At 44.6% G+C, this 16,083-nt stretch overlaps 1 protein-coding gene and 1 non-coding gene across 4 annotated transcripts in view; one reads left to right on the top strand and one right to left on the bottom strand.

Moving 5' to 3' along the window:
• The window catches only part of LOC103644425 (protein SHOOT GRAVITROPISM 6), an 80,237-nt gene extending 68,960 nt beyond the window's left edge, over nucleotides 1-11,277 (top strand). For all 3 annotated transcript variants that reach the window (XM_020545050.3, XM_020545051.3, XM_020545052.3), the window contains 16 exons: nucleotides 2,697-2,769; nucleotides 2,877-3,008; nucleotides 4,290-4,462; nucleotides 4,565-4,687; nucleotides 4,784-4,844; nucleotides 4,922-5,017; nucleotides 5,102-5,202; nucleotides 5,413-5,518; nucleotides 5,871-5,984; nucleotides 6,066-6,140; nucleotides 9,431-9,529; nucleotides 9,963-10,034; nucleotides 10,123-10,208; nucleotides 10,295-10,388; nucleotides 10,625-10,732; nucleotides 10,806-11,277. In XM_020545050.3, coding sequence (XP_020400639.1) covers nucleotides 2,697-2,769; nucleotides 2,877-3,008; nucleotides 4,290-4,462; nucleotides 4,565-4,687; nucleotides 4,784-4,844; nucleotides 4,922-5,017; nucleotides 5,102-5,202; nucleotides 5,413-5,518; nucleotides 5,871-5,984; nucleotides 6,066-6,140; nucleotides 9,431-9,529; nucleotides 9,963-10,034; nucleotides 10,123-10,208; nucleotides 10,295-10,388; nucleotides 10,625-10,732; nucleotides 10,806-11,072 — 1,780 coding nt within the window. In that variant the 3' untranslated portion in view covers nucleotides 11,073-11,277. The remainder of the gene's footprint in view (nucleotides 1-2,696; nucleotides 2,770-2,876; nucleotides 3,009-4,289; nucleotides 4,463-4,564; nucleotides 4,688-4,783; nucleotides 4,845-4,921; nucleotides 5,018-5,101; nucleotides 5,203-5,412; nucleotides 5,519-5,870; nucleotides 5,985-6,065; nucleotides 6,141-9,430; nucleotides 9,530-9,962; nucleotides 10,035-10,122; nucleotides 10,209-10,294; nucleotides 10,389-10,624; nucleotides 10,733-10,805) is intronic.
• A 621-nt stretch (nucleotides 11,278-11,898) lies between these two features.
• TRNAG-GCC (transfer RNA glycine (anticodon GCC)) lies at nucleotides 11,899-11,969 on the bottom strand. The gene has a single exon. It is a non-coding gene; the product is annotated as a tRNA-Gly (tRNA).
• Between the last annotated feature and the right edge of the window lie 4,114 nt (nucleotides 11,970-16,083).

Below are 16,083 nucleotides of genomic sequence, written 5' to 3' on the forward strand. Positions count from 1 at the left end.
AGCACCCCAGGGGTGTTCATTGGCTACGCGGAGGGCTCGAAGGCCTACCGCATCCTTGACCCAGGAACACTGCGTGTGCGCACGGCGCGCGACGTAGTGTTCGACGAAGGGCGAGGATGGGCCTGGGACAAGGTGGTGGACGACGGCATGACTCCGACGTACGACGACTTCACCATCGAGTACGTCCACTTTGAGGGAGCCGGGGGAGTAGGCGACCCTTCTTCGAGTAGGCCTACTCCAGCCCCCAAGTCTCCACCGACTACAACGCCACGCTCTCCAGCTCCGGCTATAACGAGCTCTTCGCCACCACGCCATCCAGCCACGACTCCGGCTCCAGCGAGCTCTCCGTCACCACGTACTCCAGCACCGAAGGTACCCTCCCCGGGAACATCTTCTCCGACGCCAGCTCGTGTCGAACATGACCCATTGGAGCTCGTGACCCCGCTCTCCCACGACGAGGAGCGCGTCGACACGTGCTACGACAGCGAGCCCTTGCGATATCGAAAGGTGGAGGGCCTTCTCATCGACCCGTCGGTGCCGGGCCCGGCGTCTCGCATTTTGGCAGGAGAGTTGCATCTTGCATGCGACGATGGTGAGCCTCGGTCTTTCGCGGAGGCCGAGAAACACGCGGCTTGGCGTACCTGAGAGCACCTAGAGGGGGGTGAATAGGTGATCCTGTAAAATCAAACACTAAATAGCCACAAACTTGATTATAAAGATGTTAGTGCGAGTTAATCAAGTTTATGAAGCGAGCTCTTGCGAACACAAGCAACCACAGAGAGGAGCGACACAAGAGACACGCGATTTTTATCCTGTGGTTCGGCCAAGTAACACTTGCCTACTTCCACGTTGTGGTGTCCCAATGGACGAGGGTTGCACTCAACCCCTTTCAAGTGATCCGATGATCAACTTGAATACCACAGTCTTTCCTTTGAGATCTTTTCCCGTTTGCGAGGAATCTCCACAAGTTGGAGCCTCTCGCCCTTACAAAGTTTTGATCACAAGAAGCACACGAATAAGGGAGGGAAAACAACGCACACAAGATTCAATCCGCAGCACACACACGCACACAAGCCAAGACTTGAGCTCAAGGCACAGCACAGGGAGTTTGCGAGGAATCTCCACAAGCGAGTTCATCAAGGAAGGATCTCAGCACCTTCACATTGTTGCCATCAGATGTGGACTTTCTTGGTTGGTGGAGGGACGTGTCAGATTCTATTGGAGGCTCCTTCTAGGCTGGGCTGAACTCATTGGTTAACCTTGGGGCGTGGTCTCTTTGGCGACATCGCAACGATTGTGTTTGGGAGTTAGCCGGGTCTAAGGGTTTATCCTTGCCTTCTGTATTTGACTGAGGATTTTATAGTCATGAGGGTTGAGTGTTGGTCGTCGTCGTTGTTACCTCTCTCTCTCTATCCCTCTAATTTTCTTAACCCCCCATGTATCTCTATTGCGGCTTCTTGGCCTTGTGTACTCTATACGCTCTTCTATTAAGCAACGACTGCTATGTAGGCAGTCCTTCTGTGCAAGCGTGCAAGCAAACCATTTGATCTATTAGATTACGATCCAACCACAGATACAACCATGGTTTGTTAGGGGGTTTTTTATGAAGATTATTGATCTGGTGGTGGAAGGGTTTAAGTGTTAAATGTGACCTACGGTTGGATCATGATCTAATGAATCAGATGGTTTGCTTGCACGCTTGCACAGAATGACTGCTTGCATAACAATCGTTGCCCTTCTATTAATACAATGATATGCAACTCTCTTGTGTATTCGAAAAAAACTGAATAACCAATTACAATTATTGGAATATAATATAAATAAATTGTCCACCTCCTCCTATCAGCTTAAGCTTTTAGGTTTAATTGGTTGGTGCATGCAACTTAATAGCAATTAAATTTCACAAATTCATAGTCAGATGACAACCAATGTGCAGTTCCCCCGCTGCTGCACTGCTGGTTTAGAGTTCTAGGTTCATCGTTTTTTCAATGGGGACGGTGGCGGATTTAGAACAGATTGACGGAAGCGGATGGCGGAAAGAAGTCTATAGAAAATTGTCGAGAATAGTGTCGGACGCAGCTGTGCCTGGTCAGGATTTGGTGTGAGGGGGTTGTGGGCCGAGAGATGATGAAAGGCCCAGAAAATTAAGAAATCAGCCTTTTTTGCTGTTTTTGTGAACTGGATACACATATTTTTCTACTTTTTGTATACATACTTGTACTATAGACTGTATATTTATTTTTTTCTCAAAAATCTTGGTTTGGTATTCATTTGAATACCCCATGAATCAATGGTGGCCCCGCCCCGCCCTGGGGCTGTGTCTTATCCCTCGCAAGTCGAGTTTTTTAGGATGTAGAGGGAGGCGCAAACCACCATCGTTTTAGGGTGCCATGCCCCCACATTTACCAGAGTGGGCTGCAGATGACAATTTCTAGAGGGCCCTTACATACTGAATTACTGATTACCAACCAAAAAAATGGCACCAAAGAGGATTATTATGTTCATTTTAAAAAGTGCATGGCGCTGTCATTTACCAGTGTAGACAGACTATTTTCGTGATGTGGATATGTGATATAATTTTCTTAGTTACACCTTTTCAGGTAGTTGTCAACCTAAAGTTTAAGCACAGTGCATCATGTCTCCTTTTCTTCATTACAAGATTCTATTGTTTTATGATCCCATTGTTGATGTTGTAGGACAACTCAATCTTTGCTCTCATCTGCTATTTCTCTTACTGACACACACTCACGCCAAGAGGTTCTGAATGCTGTATCCATCGATAGTTTTATCTATCATGTATTTGGTTACATTTTCCAATATCAATATTGCGGACTATGATTATGCCTTCAAGCAGCTTTCACCTTAATTTAAAGCAGATATCATGCCTAGCAGAAAACACCAATCACGTTGTGGTCTTTGATGAGGTTCTATCTGTGGCTGGAAAAGATATCTGTACAAAAGACATACCAAGGATTCGTGGAGGCTGGGCCATACAGGATGTTTTTTATGTAAGTTCCTGGCAGAACCTGAACATTTGTATTATGCAAGAATACCATGCATTAGAAACAGATTCAGTTACGTATATCAATACTTTAGTTATGCTTTGATATATTCTTTGTTGCATTCAGTTATGCATTATGGTGTTCATCTATATGTATTGAGCTGTGCAACATGATATGTATTCATGGAAATAGTTGATAATCCTATCTGATATGTATTTGTGCACACTATCCTTTTTTTCTCGAACACGCAGGAGAGCTGTGTATCATTATATTAAAAAGAAATGTCTAAAATAGACTAGATACATGGCACGAAAAATAGCAGCCAAAGAAAACACAAATAACAACTAACTAGAAAGAGCAGTGAGCCGGCTTATCAAAAAGGGCCTTAACTCCCTTATCATCTTGGGTGCTTGGGCGATTTGGAATCACCGGAATAAATTTGTCTTTGATGGTTAGAATTCAAATATAACGCTAATCCTTAATTGGGCAAAAGAAGATATGCATCGATGGGAAATTGCGGGGCAAAAGGCATTTCTTACTTGGCAGCCCCCTTAGCTGGGCCTTGGGGCTTTCCTGGCAGCGTGTGGTTTTTTTTTGTTTTTCTAGATGGATTCCTTCCTATATGCGTGTTTCTGGCCCCCGTGAGGAGTCTTTTGTATTGGGCCTTCCTTTAGACCCTGGTTTCTTTTTCTTAATATAATGAGGCGCAGTTCTCCTGCGCGTTTTCGAGAAAAAAAGAAAGAGAGAGCCCGGGATGGAAGGAAAGGGCCCAACACAACAAGGCCTCCAAAAAACTACACCCACAGTCTTCTAAGGGCAGTTGCTCCAGCTATGCCCCATAAGTTAGCATCATCTTGAATGTTTTGCAAACATGTATTGATGCTTTGGGAGGCTGCATCAAACACATATGCATTCATATGCTTCCATATCCACCAGGCCACTAGGATCCCAACGGAGTTGAATCCTTTTTTCTTCGTTTTCTGCACTCTACATTCAGCATTACTCCACCAATCTTGGGATAGGGCGCTAGATGTTGCAATCCCACTTTGCTCAAAACCCGAAACCAGATGTCTCTAGCAAAGACACAAGAAACCAGTATGCGCTGAACTGTTTCCTGTTCCTGGTCACATAGAAGACATCTCTCTCGGTGATCCATACCTCTTCGAGCTAGGCGATCAGCAATTCTATTCCTGGAGTACACTTTATCTATACTTCACAGAATTGGGCTTTATAAAGCCAGGAGATACACTTCTTATTGTGTGTTTGATTGTTTGGCCTCCATTTCAGGCATTTTCCCAGCACAAGGAGCTTGCACTTCTATTCCTGGAGTACACTTTATCTATACTTCACAAAGAACCTGTCATAATAAACAGTTCTGAGAAGGGGGAGAGTACCTCTGAGTCATTGGCTGATGACTGTATTCTACAGGCAACTATGTTTGCTCTCAATGCATTTATGAGGTATTGGTCACCATTTGATGGCTCACTTTTGATGTTGAGGATGGTAGGCACATTTTCCTCTGCTGATTTTACATACTTCAAAAAAACATCCAAACTTTACAGAGGTGGTGGGAAGATTGGGAAACAAGCAGTTGAGAAAAGTTACCCTTCTGTTCTTTCGGGCCTTATACTGAAGCTCGGAAGTCTTAATGGTGTTGCTGAATTGGGCCGAAATGAACTTCTACGGTGACAATTAAACCTATAGCTTTTGTAACTCAACATATCAAGGCTGTTTGTGAACTGAATGCCTTTTTTTTGGTGGTGGGGGGGGATATTCTGCAGATCGTTGTTAATTGCATTTCAGTCATTTTGCGAATGTGTTGGTGATGTAGAAATGGGAAAGGTGCTTTTCTGAACTTATATTTTTTGCCAAATATGTGAAGTGATTCTGACTATGTTAAAGACATCTACCATCAATAGCTATTAGCTCGAGATGGGGAACAAACTGAGAAGGACAAATGGATCGAGCTTGTTCAGGAAATCGCATGCAGTTCCTCAGTAAAACGACCAAAAGATGTATGTTCTAGACTCTTAGAGTATCCTCATATATGTTTTGGTGAAATTGCTGATGTAAAATAATTATATATGTTGTTACCACAGGTTCTGCCAACTTGTGTTATCTTGTGTAATGCTCTCAACCGAAATCAGAGGGCTGAAAGGGAGGCTGCTGCTGCTGCACTATCAGAATTTATCCACCACATGTAATTGAATAACTCTGTACCTTTATATTATGTTTCTTTCTCTAACCTAATTGTATCTGGAAATGCTCTCTCCGCCTCTGGTATGCTTAGATTCTAGTTTCATATTCAGAATCAGGGCTCAATTTTGCATGGGATTCAAAGCAAGCATGGCTTTCTTCTATTCCCCACACCACTAAACTTACTGATAGCCTTCGCTGCTTGCTTGTGCAGTGAAAAAGAACCTACATTGCTTGAACAAATGGTTGAGGAAATGTGTCAACATGTTTCTGATGATTCACCAACTGTCAGGAGCCTCTGTTTGCGTGGACTTGTGCAGGTCACCGTTCTAAGCACAGCATGAATACTTGTTCTTTTCATTACATGTGTTCTTGCTATTTGAGTAATATAGGTTGGATTATATTCTTTGACAAACATAGAGTTCAAGGTAATGTTATTTTGTCTACATATCAGATGTTATTTGAGTAATATAGGTTGGATTATATTGTTTGACTAACATAGAGTTGAAGGAGATGTTATTTTGTCTACTTATCAGATCCTGCTCCCCCCCCTGAGTCGTATCTTTATGAATTGCACAATAATCCAATCTATTTGCTGAGTGAATCATGAGATCCATATGCTTTTTGTTGATTACCCATATTATGCCTAATCATCCTTGATCTCTCTTTCAGGCTCCTGAGAGCCACATGCTTAAATACATCCAGCAAGTGTTAGGAGTAATATTAGCACTTCTTGAAGACCCCAACGAGTCTGTTCAATTAACTGCTGTCCAATGCTTGTTAAATGTGAGTTCTTATTTAATGTAGTTCCAGTTTTTTTATAAATATTAACAGAAAAATTGAAAAAAAAACATGCACTGGTTTCAGGTCCTTAATTTGTCAGAACAAGATGCTGTTGGTCCAATCTTAATAAATCTCTTAGTAAGGCTGCGAAATCTTCAGGTAATTATCCGGAACAAGCTTTTTGGTTTTGCTGTTCTAATGCCATGATGCAGGACAATATGCATGTTAGACTATGTAATTAGGCTGATCCAGCCTACCATATGTGCTGATCCGGCCTACCATATATGTTGATCATGAATGCCATATGTGCCTTGGTGTATATGGTAGTTGATCATAGATTAGATAAGGGTCTCCGATGATTGGGCGATTTCTATAAACCTTAGATGATCCTCACCTATATATTGTACACCCTTTGTACATCTATCATCATTCTAATATTTGGCAGTTCATTTCATGGTATTTAGAGACCTAGGTTTCCCCTATTGCTTCCGCTTTCCTTCCTAGATCTGTCACCAGGCTCCCCTAGCAGATCCAATCTGCTCCATGGCTGACCCCGGTGCTGCAGCCCTTCAGACGCATTGGGCCCATGCTAAATAGGCAGCCGTTGAGGCCGCTCAGGCTGTCGCCGCCCAGGAGACGGAGCAGGAAGCCCTGCCGAAGCCCTCCAAGGTACGAGCTACTGTCGCTGCCACTCACGCCCGTGAGTGTGTTGTTGTGCTTGCGTGGGAGAAGGCCACTCTCATCGCCCTAGAGTGGCAATTGAAGGACGCTGAGGAGGATGCAACCTTCAAGGAGGACGACGATCACTCCATCCCCGACGATGGCGGCACCTACGAGGCCACTAAGGTGGCCAATCCCACGTGTAGGCGGCTTCTGTCTAGAACATCCGCTCCTTCGTCATGCTTGTTCTGAATACCTTTCATCCACCACATGTGATGTCATGACCCCATGTTGCTAACAATTCGCGCTACTCCCTCGATGATCATGTCATCGACGTCATCTGCAACACCCCATCTTGGTACAGGCACAACGACATCGTTCTGTCTTGGCTCTTCGGCACCATCACTAACGAGATTTAGAAGATTGTCCATGAGCCCAATGAGACGACACGGCACGCTTGGCTCTCCATTGAGGCCCAGTTCCTTGGCAACAGGTATATACCCGTCGGGTAGTCGTGGTCGAGGAAGCTGTCGAGGACGTCGTAGAAGACAAGCCGCACAAGTCGCGGGCACTGGTGCGGCACGCGGGAAAGTCCGCAGCGCGCCAGAGGATGCCGTGGTGACGGTGGCGCTGAGAAGCAATCGTAGACAAAGGCGCGATGTGTCGAGGCAGATGAGGGTATCGATGTCGGGGGCGACGCGTCAAACAACCATGGACGATGTGTGTTCCAGGTTTGCCAAGCCTAGAAACGTGTCGTGGATGAATGCATGTGCCAGTGGTGCCAGTACCAGACGTACTAGGTAGAGGGCCCCAACCATATGTGCCATCATCTCAAGGGACCAGCAGAGAAGGCCTCTGCGACGGTTGTGGTGCAGCACGGCGGGAGTGCCGGCGCAACGCACGGTTGTTAGAGCGGAGTAGACGAAGTAGTCGAGGACGAGAGAATGATGTTGGTGACGAGGTTGTGCTGGACGAAGCGAAGAGGTAGGCGTGGCGACACATCGAGGTTCCTGGAGTTGCGGCGGTGAGAGCCATGACGCATAGGAAACGAGCCTCAATGGCGCCAGTGGAGCGTGATGGCGGTGTTTGTCGGCGAAGAACTCGATGACAAATGCGGTGTAGACCGGCGACGGTGGCTGGCACGCCTAGGACAGGCGCAACACCAGCGTAAGGTGTTGACGCAGCATGCAGGAGGACCCGCAATGCAGAACAACGGGTGTGCCGACGCAGCTCGCATGTGTCGAACAGCTTGCTCAAACTGTGTGGGAGACGCGCACCGACGAAATCGACGGCGATGTAGATGCAATAGCGTTGGTTGATGACAGACGACGATGCTACTGCCCGAGGAAGCGACGCATCAACGTCCCTCTTGCTTGGCAAAGCATCGCGCGATGGACGACAAACGTCTCAGGAGGATGGTTCGCCGGCGATCGGTTGATCAGGTCGACGGCGTGCGAGCCACAGCCCCCGAAAATTACCTTGATGGAGGGAAATGATAGCCGCAAGCAGATCGGCCTTAATGATATGCCAGCATGACTTATAGAATCTCCCGGTAAACCCACCCAGACCTGTAGCTCTATCCGAAGGTAGGCTGGAAACTACAGACCGAACCTCATCCTCTGAGATGGGGAGGTCCATGTCACTTAGATTAGCCTTATCTCTGTGGCATGATCCCAAGTTTAGTGTGAATTATCTATGTTTAGCGACCCCCAACAGGATGGTATAGAAATCATTCAAAACTTCATGCTTTTGCTCATGAGAGGTGACCACCCGATCTCCGACTGTCAAACTAGAGATGAAGTTTCGTTTCTTGCGGTAGCAAGCTTGCAAGTGGAAAAAAGAAGTGTTTGCATCCCCCTCCTTCAGATATCTAACATGGGATCTGAGACGAGCCATTGTCCTATCGAAAGAAGCAAGGGCCAAACAATGTTGCTTAAGCCTCGTCATGAGCCATAGCTCTCAGAAGACAGCAGCCTGCTTTTTTTATCTCGAACACGCAGGAGAGCTGTGTATCATTAAATTAAGAGAGGAAGGAGGGTCCAAAAATAGACCAATTACAAATACAAAGAAAGGATGCCCTATGGTGGCCGCAACTTAGAATACATGAAAACATCCATGAAGGAACACCTAAAAAGGCCACCAGCTACATAGACCCGACACACCAGCCCAGCACCAGACAACATCTTCATCTATGATGTTATCATCTGCTCCCTCTACCCGACCCCTCCTGGAATGGGAGCTGTAAGAAGAGCTAGATGTTTGACCCCTGTGAACTTCCATAAATCAATATCTTCTTCAGCTCTTCTTATAGCTACCTCCAAGCTGGGTTTAATTCTGTCAAAGACACACTCATTTCTATGGTTCCAGAGAGTCCATAGCCCGAGGGTGATTAAAGAATTAAGCCCTTTTTTTTGCAATCCTCTGCAGCTGCTCACTGGTTCTACTTCACCACTGCATAGTGCTCTCTTCCCCCAGCTGAGGAGCAAAACCAGGCAGATTGATTTGTCCAAGCAGCTGGAACCAAAAGTTCCTAGCAAAGACACAACCCACCAATATATCGTATATACTTTCTTGTTCTTGGTCACGCAAAGGAGCAGCCTGCTATCCTGAGCCATCTTAAGTCTGTGAAGGATTTCCTTTGCTAAAGCCAATTGGGATTTCACATTGCCTACATTCATGTGTTTTAGTTTTTAGGGAAAAGCACTCGGCTGGTATTTATATTTATGCAATTTTATGCTTTGAAATTGACAGCTCATGACTTAACCTATTCTGCAACTGTTGTGCCACAGGTCTCAATGAATACGAAAATGAGGTCCAATGCGTTTGCAGCTTATGGTGCTTTAAGTGCATATGGTGTTGGTTTGCAGCGCACTGCTTTTATTGAGCAGGTGAGCATACAGTTCCACTTCAGTCACTTCATGTTGCATATTGTTATCTTGTAATTCCTTTGTTAGATGCTGGTACATAGGGACAGAGACAGGGCCGGTGCTGCCAAGGCTGCAGCACCGGTCGTAGTGCATAAAATGTTCAATGATATGTTGTTTTTGTAGCTCAATGCAAATATATTTATATATGGAATCAAATATAATCATGTACTTAGCACCCGTCTTGGCGAAGTTCTGGCTCCGCCCCTGCTGGTACATGAAGTGTCAAGGCAGTTACTATGTTTGATATTGTTCTGCCATCCATACTTTTTTTTTTGTTTTCATTTAATTTTGGAAACTGCAAGGTAAAATTTACAATTTGATGTGTGGTTGTATGCCCTTCTACGGTTGTTTTTAATACCACTCCAGGTATTAATTTTTATTACCCCCAACACAGATACATGCTACCCTTCCCCGTCTGATCCTCCATCTTCACGATGATGACCTAAGTGTTCGTCTTGCCTGTCGGGTATATACACTATGGTCTACAACACTTCCCTTACCGCACATTTGCTTGAACTTGCATATGTTACTCTTTGTTGTTTTGTGAAAAACAGAACACATTCCAGCTCCTTGCGACATTGATGGAAGTAGAGGGCTTGTCTGTGCTCCTCAGCAAGCAGTATTTTGCTTCTGATCGCCGGTTTGTTTTGAGCTTTCCTACCTATTTGTTCTGTAATTTGATATTTTATTTAAAGGTGACATTTTCCAGTGTGTTTTTGCCCTCAGTTCTGACTATGAGGACTTCATTAGAGACTTAACAAGACAACTTTGTCGGTTGTCTCCCGCCAGAGTCGACAGCTACCTAGAATCGGCTATCCAGGTGAAGTTTTCTTATTAGGCCTACATACATTAGGAAGTTAGGAACCGAACTTAGATTAGCTGGTGTGAGGTGTTTGGCGTACACTTCCATTATGCACGTTTGAGTCTTCTTAGACTCAAATTTGGATGCTTATATCTTCTTCATTGGAAAACATGCTACTCGTAGGTTGCTCAAGTTTTTTAAAGTTGTACAATCGAGAGTACTAAAGCAAGCCAACTCTTGTTTTTGTGTTTTAGGCATTCGATGCACCTTGGCCAGTCATAAGAGCAAACGCAGTTTGTTTGGTGAGTTGCATGCTATCCTTTTTGGATGATCAGCGATTCATTGCTCCTTATTTCTCCCAGGTATTAATACTAAAGTCTGGTGGTTTATTTAGTCGTAGTACTCAATGAATTTACTAACATTCTTGTGTGTCAGGTATTTGCTACGTTGGTTGGTAGAATGAGCCAATCGCCAGACGCAATTGTTCGAGCATCAGCATCGTCTGCGCTGGGCATTCTGATCAAGAGATCTAACATGCTGAGGTCACTGGTTTCACGATATGATCGAGCAGATTCATCACGCAATTCCCAGAGCGGTGATTCTAACACCAAGACACCATCAGAGTTTCAAGAACAGGCAGAAGGAAATCCGAATGATGGCGCAAGTGGAGCGGCAATAAAGGGGACTGAAGCCGATCACTGATGTAAATTTACTCGTATATACGTATAGTGTTCTAGCTATGCATGCTTGTGTATATGCTGTACTTCCCTCGCAAATAGGAACAGGAGAGCAAATTTATGCTGCCATGTCAATAGATCTTCAGTACACCTGTAAAGCAACCACTCACAGTTAGATGATTATTTATTGAATCAAATATTATTTATATATTGAATTGAATTTTCTTCGATGCAGTATGTCGAATCTTCAATCCATACGGTATGATATATAGCTATCGTTTTTTGTGGATTATTTATAACACTTATAGAAGGGATAAATCTAAATAACTTCTGAACTATTAATAACTTAGGTAATGTTATGTAATTAGAGAGTAGATGACCACACACACTATAACCTAGCGAACCAGGAATTCTGTTCGTCTATCCAAAAGACCAAAAGCATCTAATCTTAATCCCAAAGTGGTTTGATCGGTGTTTTTTTGCCGGTACAACGCAGGCACATATCATTGTTTTTAAGTCGGATGATTTGAGTGATTAATCGTGATTGTTCTCAATAAACTTGGACGATTAATCGGACAACTTGAAAACAATGGCCCATATGTTAATTTTGGTACCACTCTGCTGTGGGTCCACTTCTTTAAAATCAATGGCATGTACGTTGCAGCTGCTACAGCATCTTCCATACCTCCTACCAGATATTGTGGCTGCAGATCTGTGAAACGTAGCTGAAGCAACCATAGTTCAGGAGTTATTATACAGACGTCCTCTATGGTACCATTTATGCCGATTTGTTCGAGCGAAAAAAGGGAGTGAACATTTTATTTTAACGTACAAAAACAGAAATGTAATATTGCACCAGCCGGGAATCGAACCCGGGTCTGTACCGTGGCAGGGTACTATTCTACCACTAGACCACTGGTGCTTTTATGCTTTGTAATTTCTAAAATCTTTATTTATCGTAGTTTTGTTTGCGGTATTTATTTTCAACCAAATCGTTACATGTCAATATGTCATGCATGCATATGATTTATACAAACATATATACAGTAGCCGTTGGAGCGTATATGTATATATGTGTGTGTAAATAGGCAAGTGAACTTTTATTTAGTTTCCCCTTCCTAATCTGATCCCAAGCAATCTACACAGAATCACTGCATATGCATTATGCATGTGCTGCAGAGAAGTACTGTGCTCCGGCCTTAATGAGTACGTTGTGGATGCTCAAAATCTCTCGAGCAAATGCTTGGTACATACAAGCACATCGTTCATGGTTGGGATGGGGATCTCCTGTCCCCTTCTCTTTGTTCTTGCGGCAGATCTCCTGCATTCGATTGTTAACAGAGCTTGTGACTGTAGCATCCTCTACCGAACACATGTGGATCTGATTTCCCTATTATTCAATATACAGATGACACTATTCTCATAATGGAGGTCTGCACTAAACAGCTTTTCTTTCTAAAGGTGATGCTCAATTCTTTTGCTGAATCTACAGGGCTACATGTCAACTATCACAAATCCAATATTTATCCCATCAATGTCTTGGATCAGAAAATGGAAATCCTTGCAAATACGTTTCATTACAAAATTGGATCAATGTCGTTCACCTACTTAGGGCTCCCCTTGGGATTAAAAAGACCCAACATGAGAGCTTTTCTTCCACTCATTCAGAAGATTGAAAAAAGATTTGTGTCAACCTCTATTTTCTTATCCCAGGCTGGCAGACTACAAATGGTTAACGCGGTTTTTTTCTCCCTACCAACATATTACATGTGCACCCTCAAGCTCCCAAAAACAGTGATTAAACATATTGACAAATTCAGAAGACACTGCCTTTGGAGAGGAGCAGATATAAATGCAAAGAAACCTCTTCAAGTCGCGTCGCTTGGAAAACTGTATGCAAGCCAAAAGCTTAGGGGGGCTGGGTTTGATAAACCTAGAATTACAAAACAAAGCCCTTCTTATGAAGAACCTTCACAAATTTTACAACATAGTAGACACCCCGTGGGTCAACATCATCTGGGCCAACCACTACAGCCATTCGCTACCTTCAGATAAACCAGCTGGCTCTTTCTGTTGGAGAGTCATTCTTAAACTTCAAGAATCTTATAAAGCGGTTGCACAGGTGGAGATTGGAGATGGAAAACATCATTTCTGTGGCATGACAACTGGGATGGCATGTGCAAATCGGCAAGATACCCAGAACTTTGGTCTTTCGCCTCCAATAAAGACATCTCCATTCATCAAGCAAGAATGGCAGCCTCGCATGAGATGTTCCACACTCCTCTGTCTGTTGAAGCTTTTGAGCAGTTTCAAGCTCTACAAGACCTTTTGGCAAACCTTCTGCAACATGATCAGAAAGACAAATGGCTCTGTAATGGTTCCTCTAGCTTATTTTCATCTCAGAAGGCCTATACTCGTATGAACGGCAATCAGTGGATTCACCCCATCTTCTCTTGGTTGTGGAAATCAAAATGCCAGCCTAAACACAAGGTCTTTTCTGGCTACTGCTTAAAGAAAGACTAAATACCCCGTCATTCCTCAGACAGCGCTCTATGCCACTAGAATCATACACTTGTGACAACTGTATTCTCCAACTCGAAGAGACGGTCCTTCATCTTTTTTCAGATGCAACTTTACTAGAAGATGTTGGCTCTTAATAGGAATCACTCCGCCAAGATCAACTGATCTAATCAACACCCTCTTGAGGATTAGAAGGAGATGGTAGGTCCCATAGAGACTGGAAATTATCATCCTTATGACCTGGTGCATTTGGAAAAGCGGAAATAATTGGATTTTCAATAAGACCTCGCCCACGGTGGATGATTGTCGGGAAATGTTTAAAAGAGAAATGAGTCTAATGTGTCACCGAGTCAATTCAGAGATAGGGGATAAAATTAGGAATTGGATTCAGTGCTCTGTATCGTAATTTTCGCTTACTTTTCTGTAAATTCTTTTTATTTTACCAAGCAATAATAACATACTGTAGGTCCTCCCTACGGTAACTTAACTTCAAAAAACTAGCTAGTGGCCAGTGGGTACATATGTATATTGACTTCCTCGTCCAAAAACCCATGCATGTATATATGGTTCATCATCAGACTAGCTCATACCACTCCCTCCACCATGCACGCATCATCTCTCAGCGAGATCTCACGGAGATCTGGAGCATACAGGACTTGTCACTCTGGCAAATAAAAGCGGCCCACCGTCGAGCACTGGATAAATGGAGAGGCTGATGACGATGACACACCACATGACAACACGAGAACTAGCCATCGCCGTATACTCGCGCTAGCTGCCGCACGCAGGGGCCGGGGGCACCTCGCGTCGGATATCCCCAAGATGCCATGCTCGCTCATGCGTGGACGGCCGGCCGGGGGAAAGTGAAAGCGCACGCAGCAGAACTAAAGACCGAACGAGAAAGTCGCACTTGCTGGTGGCATCATCAGCCCCCGAGAAAGCGCTAATGCTCGCCGCATATCCGCCGGAAGATACCCTTCCCCTCCCCCGCGGGCGCCGCGCCGAGCGAGATTATTATCCTTTATCTGAGCTGGTGGCTGGTGCTCGATCGTGTGCTGCTGATGCCTTCACCACATGGTGGTCGTTCACGCGAAGGCAAAATCCTGGACGACGGATTTTAGGTGGCAAAGGCGCGGCTCTGGCTTTGGCTTTGGCTTTTGGGATGGAAACGTACGTTTGGTTTGTGCAAAGTGCAAGCACCCCCTCTCGAATCCTCAAAGAGGCAGCCATGGCTCCACATAAAAGCGCCCAATGGGAGCTCCCTCTTCTCCCCCCACGCCCCTCCCCCTCTTGATAAGCCCACGTCGGCGGCAGGGGGGGCGGCCGCCAGGCTTGCTATAGCTGGTCCATGGCACCATACATGTAAGCACGCACACAGGCACACACACACACGCACGCAATGATCTACGTATCTAGCAGCAGCTTATCATGTCGTCATCATGCATGCATGGCCGACGGAGGTCGTCATCTTATCTGGGAGCGTGTGTGTCTTGGCAATGGGAAGCTGCATGCGCCTCTCGGGCGTCGGCGCGTCGGCGCCTAGCTGTAGGGCGGCGTGCCATAGAGCTGCCTCCTGCCGCTCACACCATGCTGTTGACGAGGACTGATGGTGGCCATGGCCTCTCGGCGTCGGTGGCGGCGGCGCCGGCGCCGAGTTTTACCTCTCTACTAAGGTAGGGCAACTTGTATCCTTTGGCAATTGTTCTCATCTATCTGGGTCTGTCTGTTGGCTGCCCGGTGACGGTATACGGTGATGTTCTAATAGTACTCAATTGGTCTTGGATCGGAGTTCATGCTACGGCTCCTCTGTTATATATTACACGGCTGACGGCTCCTTATTAATGTGTACGTTGATGATGTCATTAATAATATGAATCTGATATTGTATAAGTGTTGTCCAAAAATGTTGGTTTACTTCATGCAATCCGCGTGCATAGCCATGTGCAGCTATTCCTTCTGTTTCCATAGAAACGAGGGGTTTTTGTTTTCTATGGACTAAAAATTAGTCTTTAAAAACCAAACACCTCCTATTACAAGTTATCCTTGAAAGGAAAGATAATTTTAAATCTATTTTATCTACGAATAAGAAAGCTATAAGTAATATAACTATAAATCTCGTGGAGACTTCGATCATGGCTTAAGATGAACCATGGCGACATGCTTAACACATGCAAGTCAAACGAAAAGTAGTGTTTCCAATGGTGAACGGGTGAGTAATGTGTAACGAAAAGTAGTGTTTCCAATGGTGAATGGGTGAGTAATGTGTAAGAACCTGTCCTTAAAAGGGGAACAACAACTGAAAATTGTTGCTAAGGCTATCTGCACTTATTATACCCTAAATTTCTACGCTAAAAGAAATATTATATCCTCGTCACAACAAGATTTCTCTACTTAATATCATAATTCTCCAAAGTCATATTTACTCTATATCTAAACCCTATACCAGCTATCACATATTGTATTATTTCTTTCCAAGTATCCTCTAATAATGACTATACTGCCTCTTCTCACCACTG

Source organism: Zea mays, chromosome 1 (assembly GCF_902167145.1).
Source record: "Zea mays cultivar B73 chromosome 1, Zm-B73-REFERENCE-NAM-5.0, whole genome shotgun sequence".
Taxonomy (NCBI): domain Eukaryota; kingdom Viridiplantae; phylum Streptophyta; class Magnoliopsida; order Poales; family Poaceae; genus Zea; species Zea mays.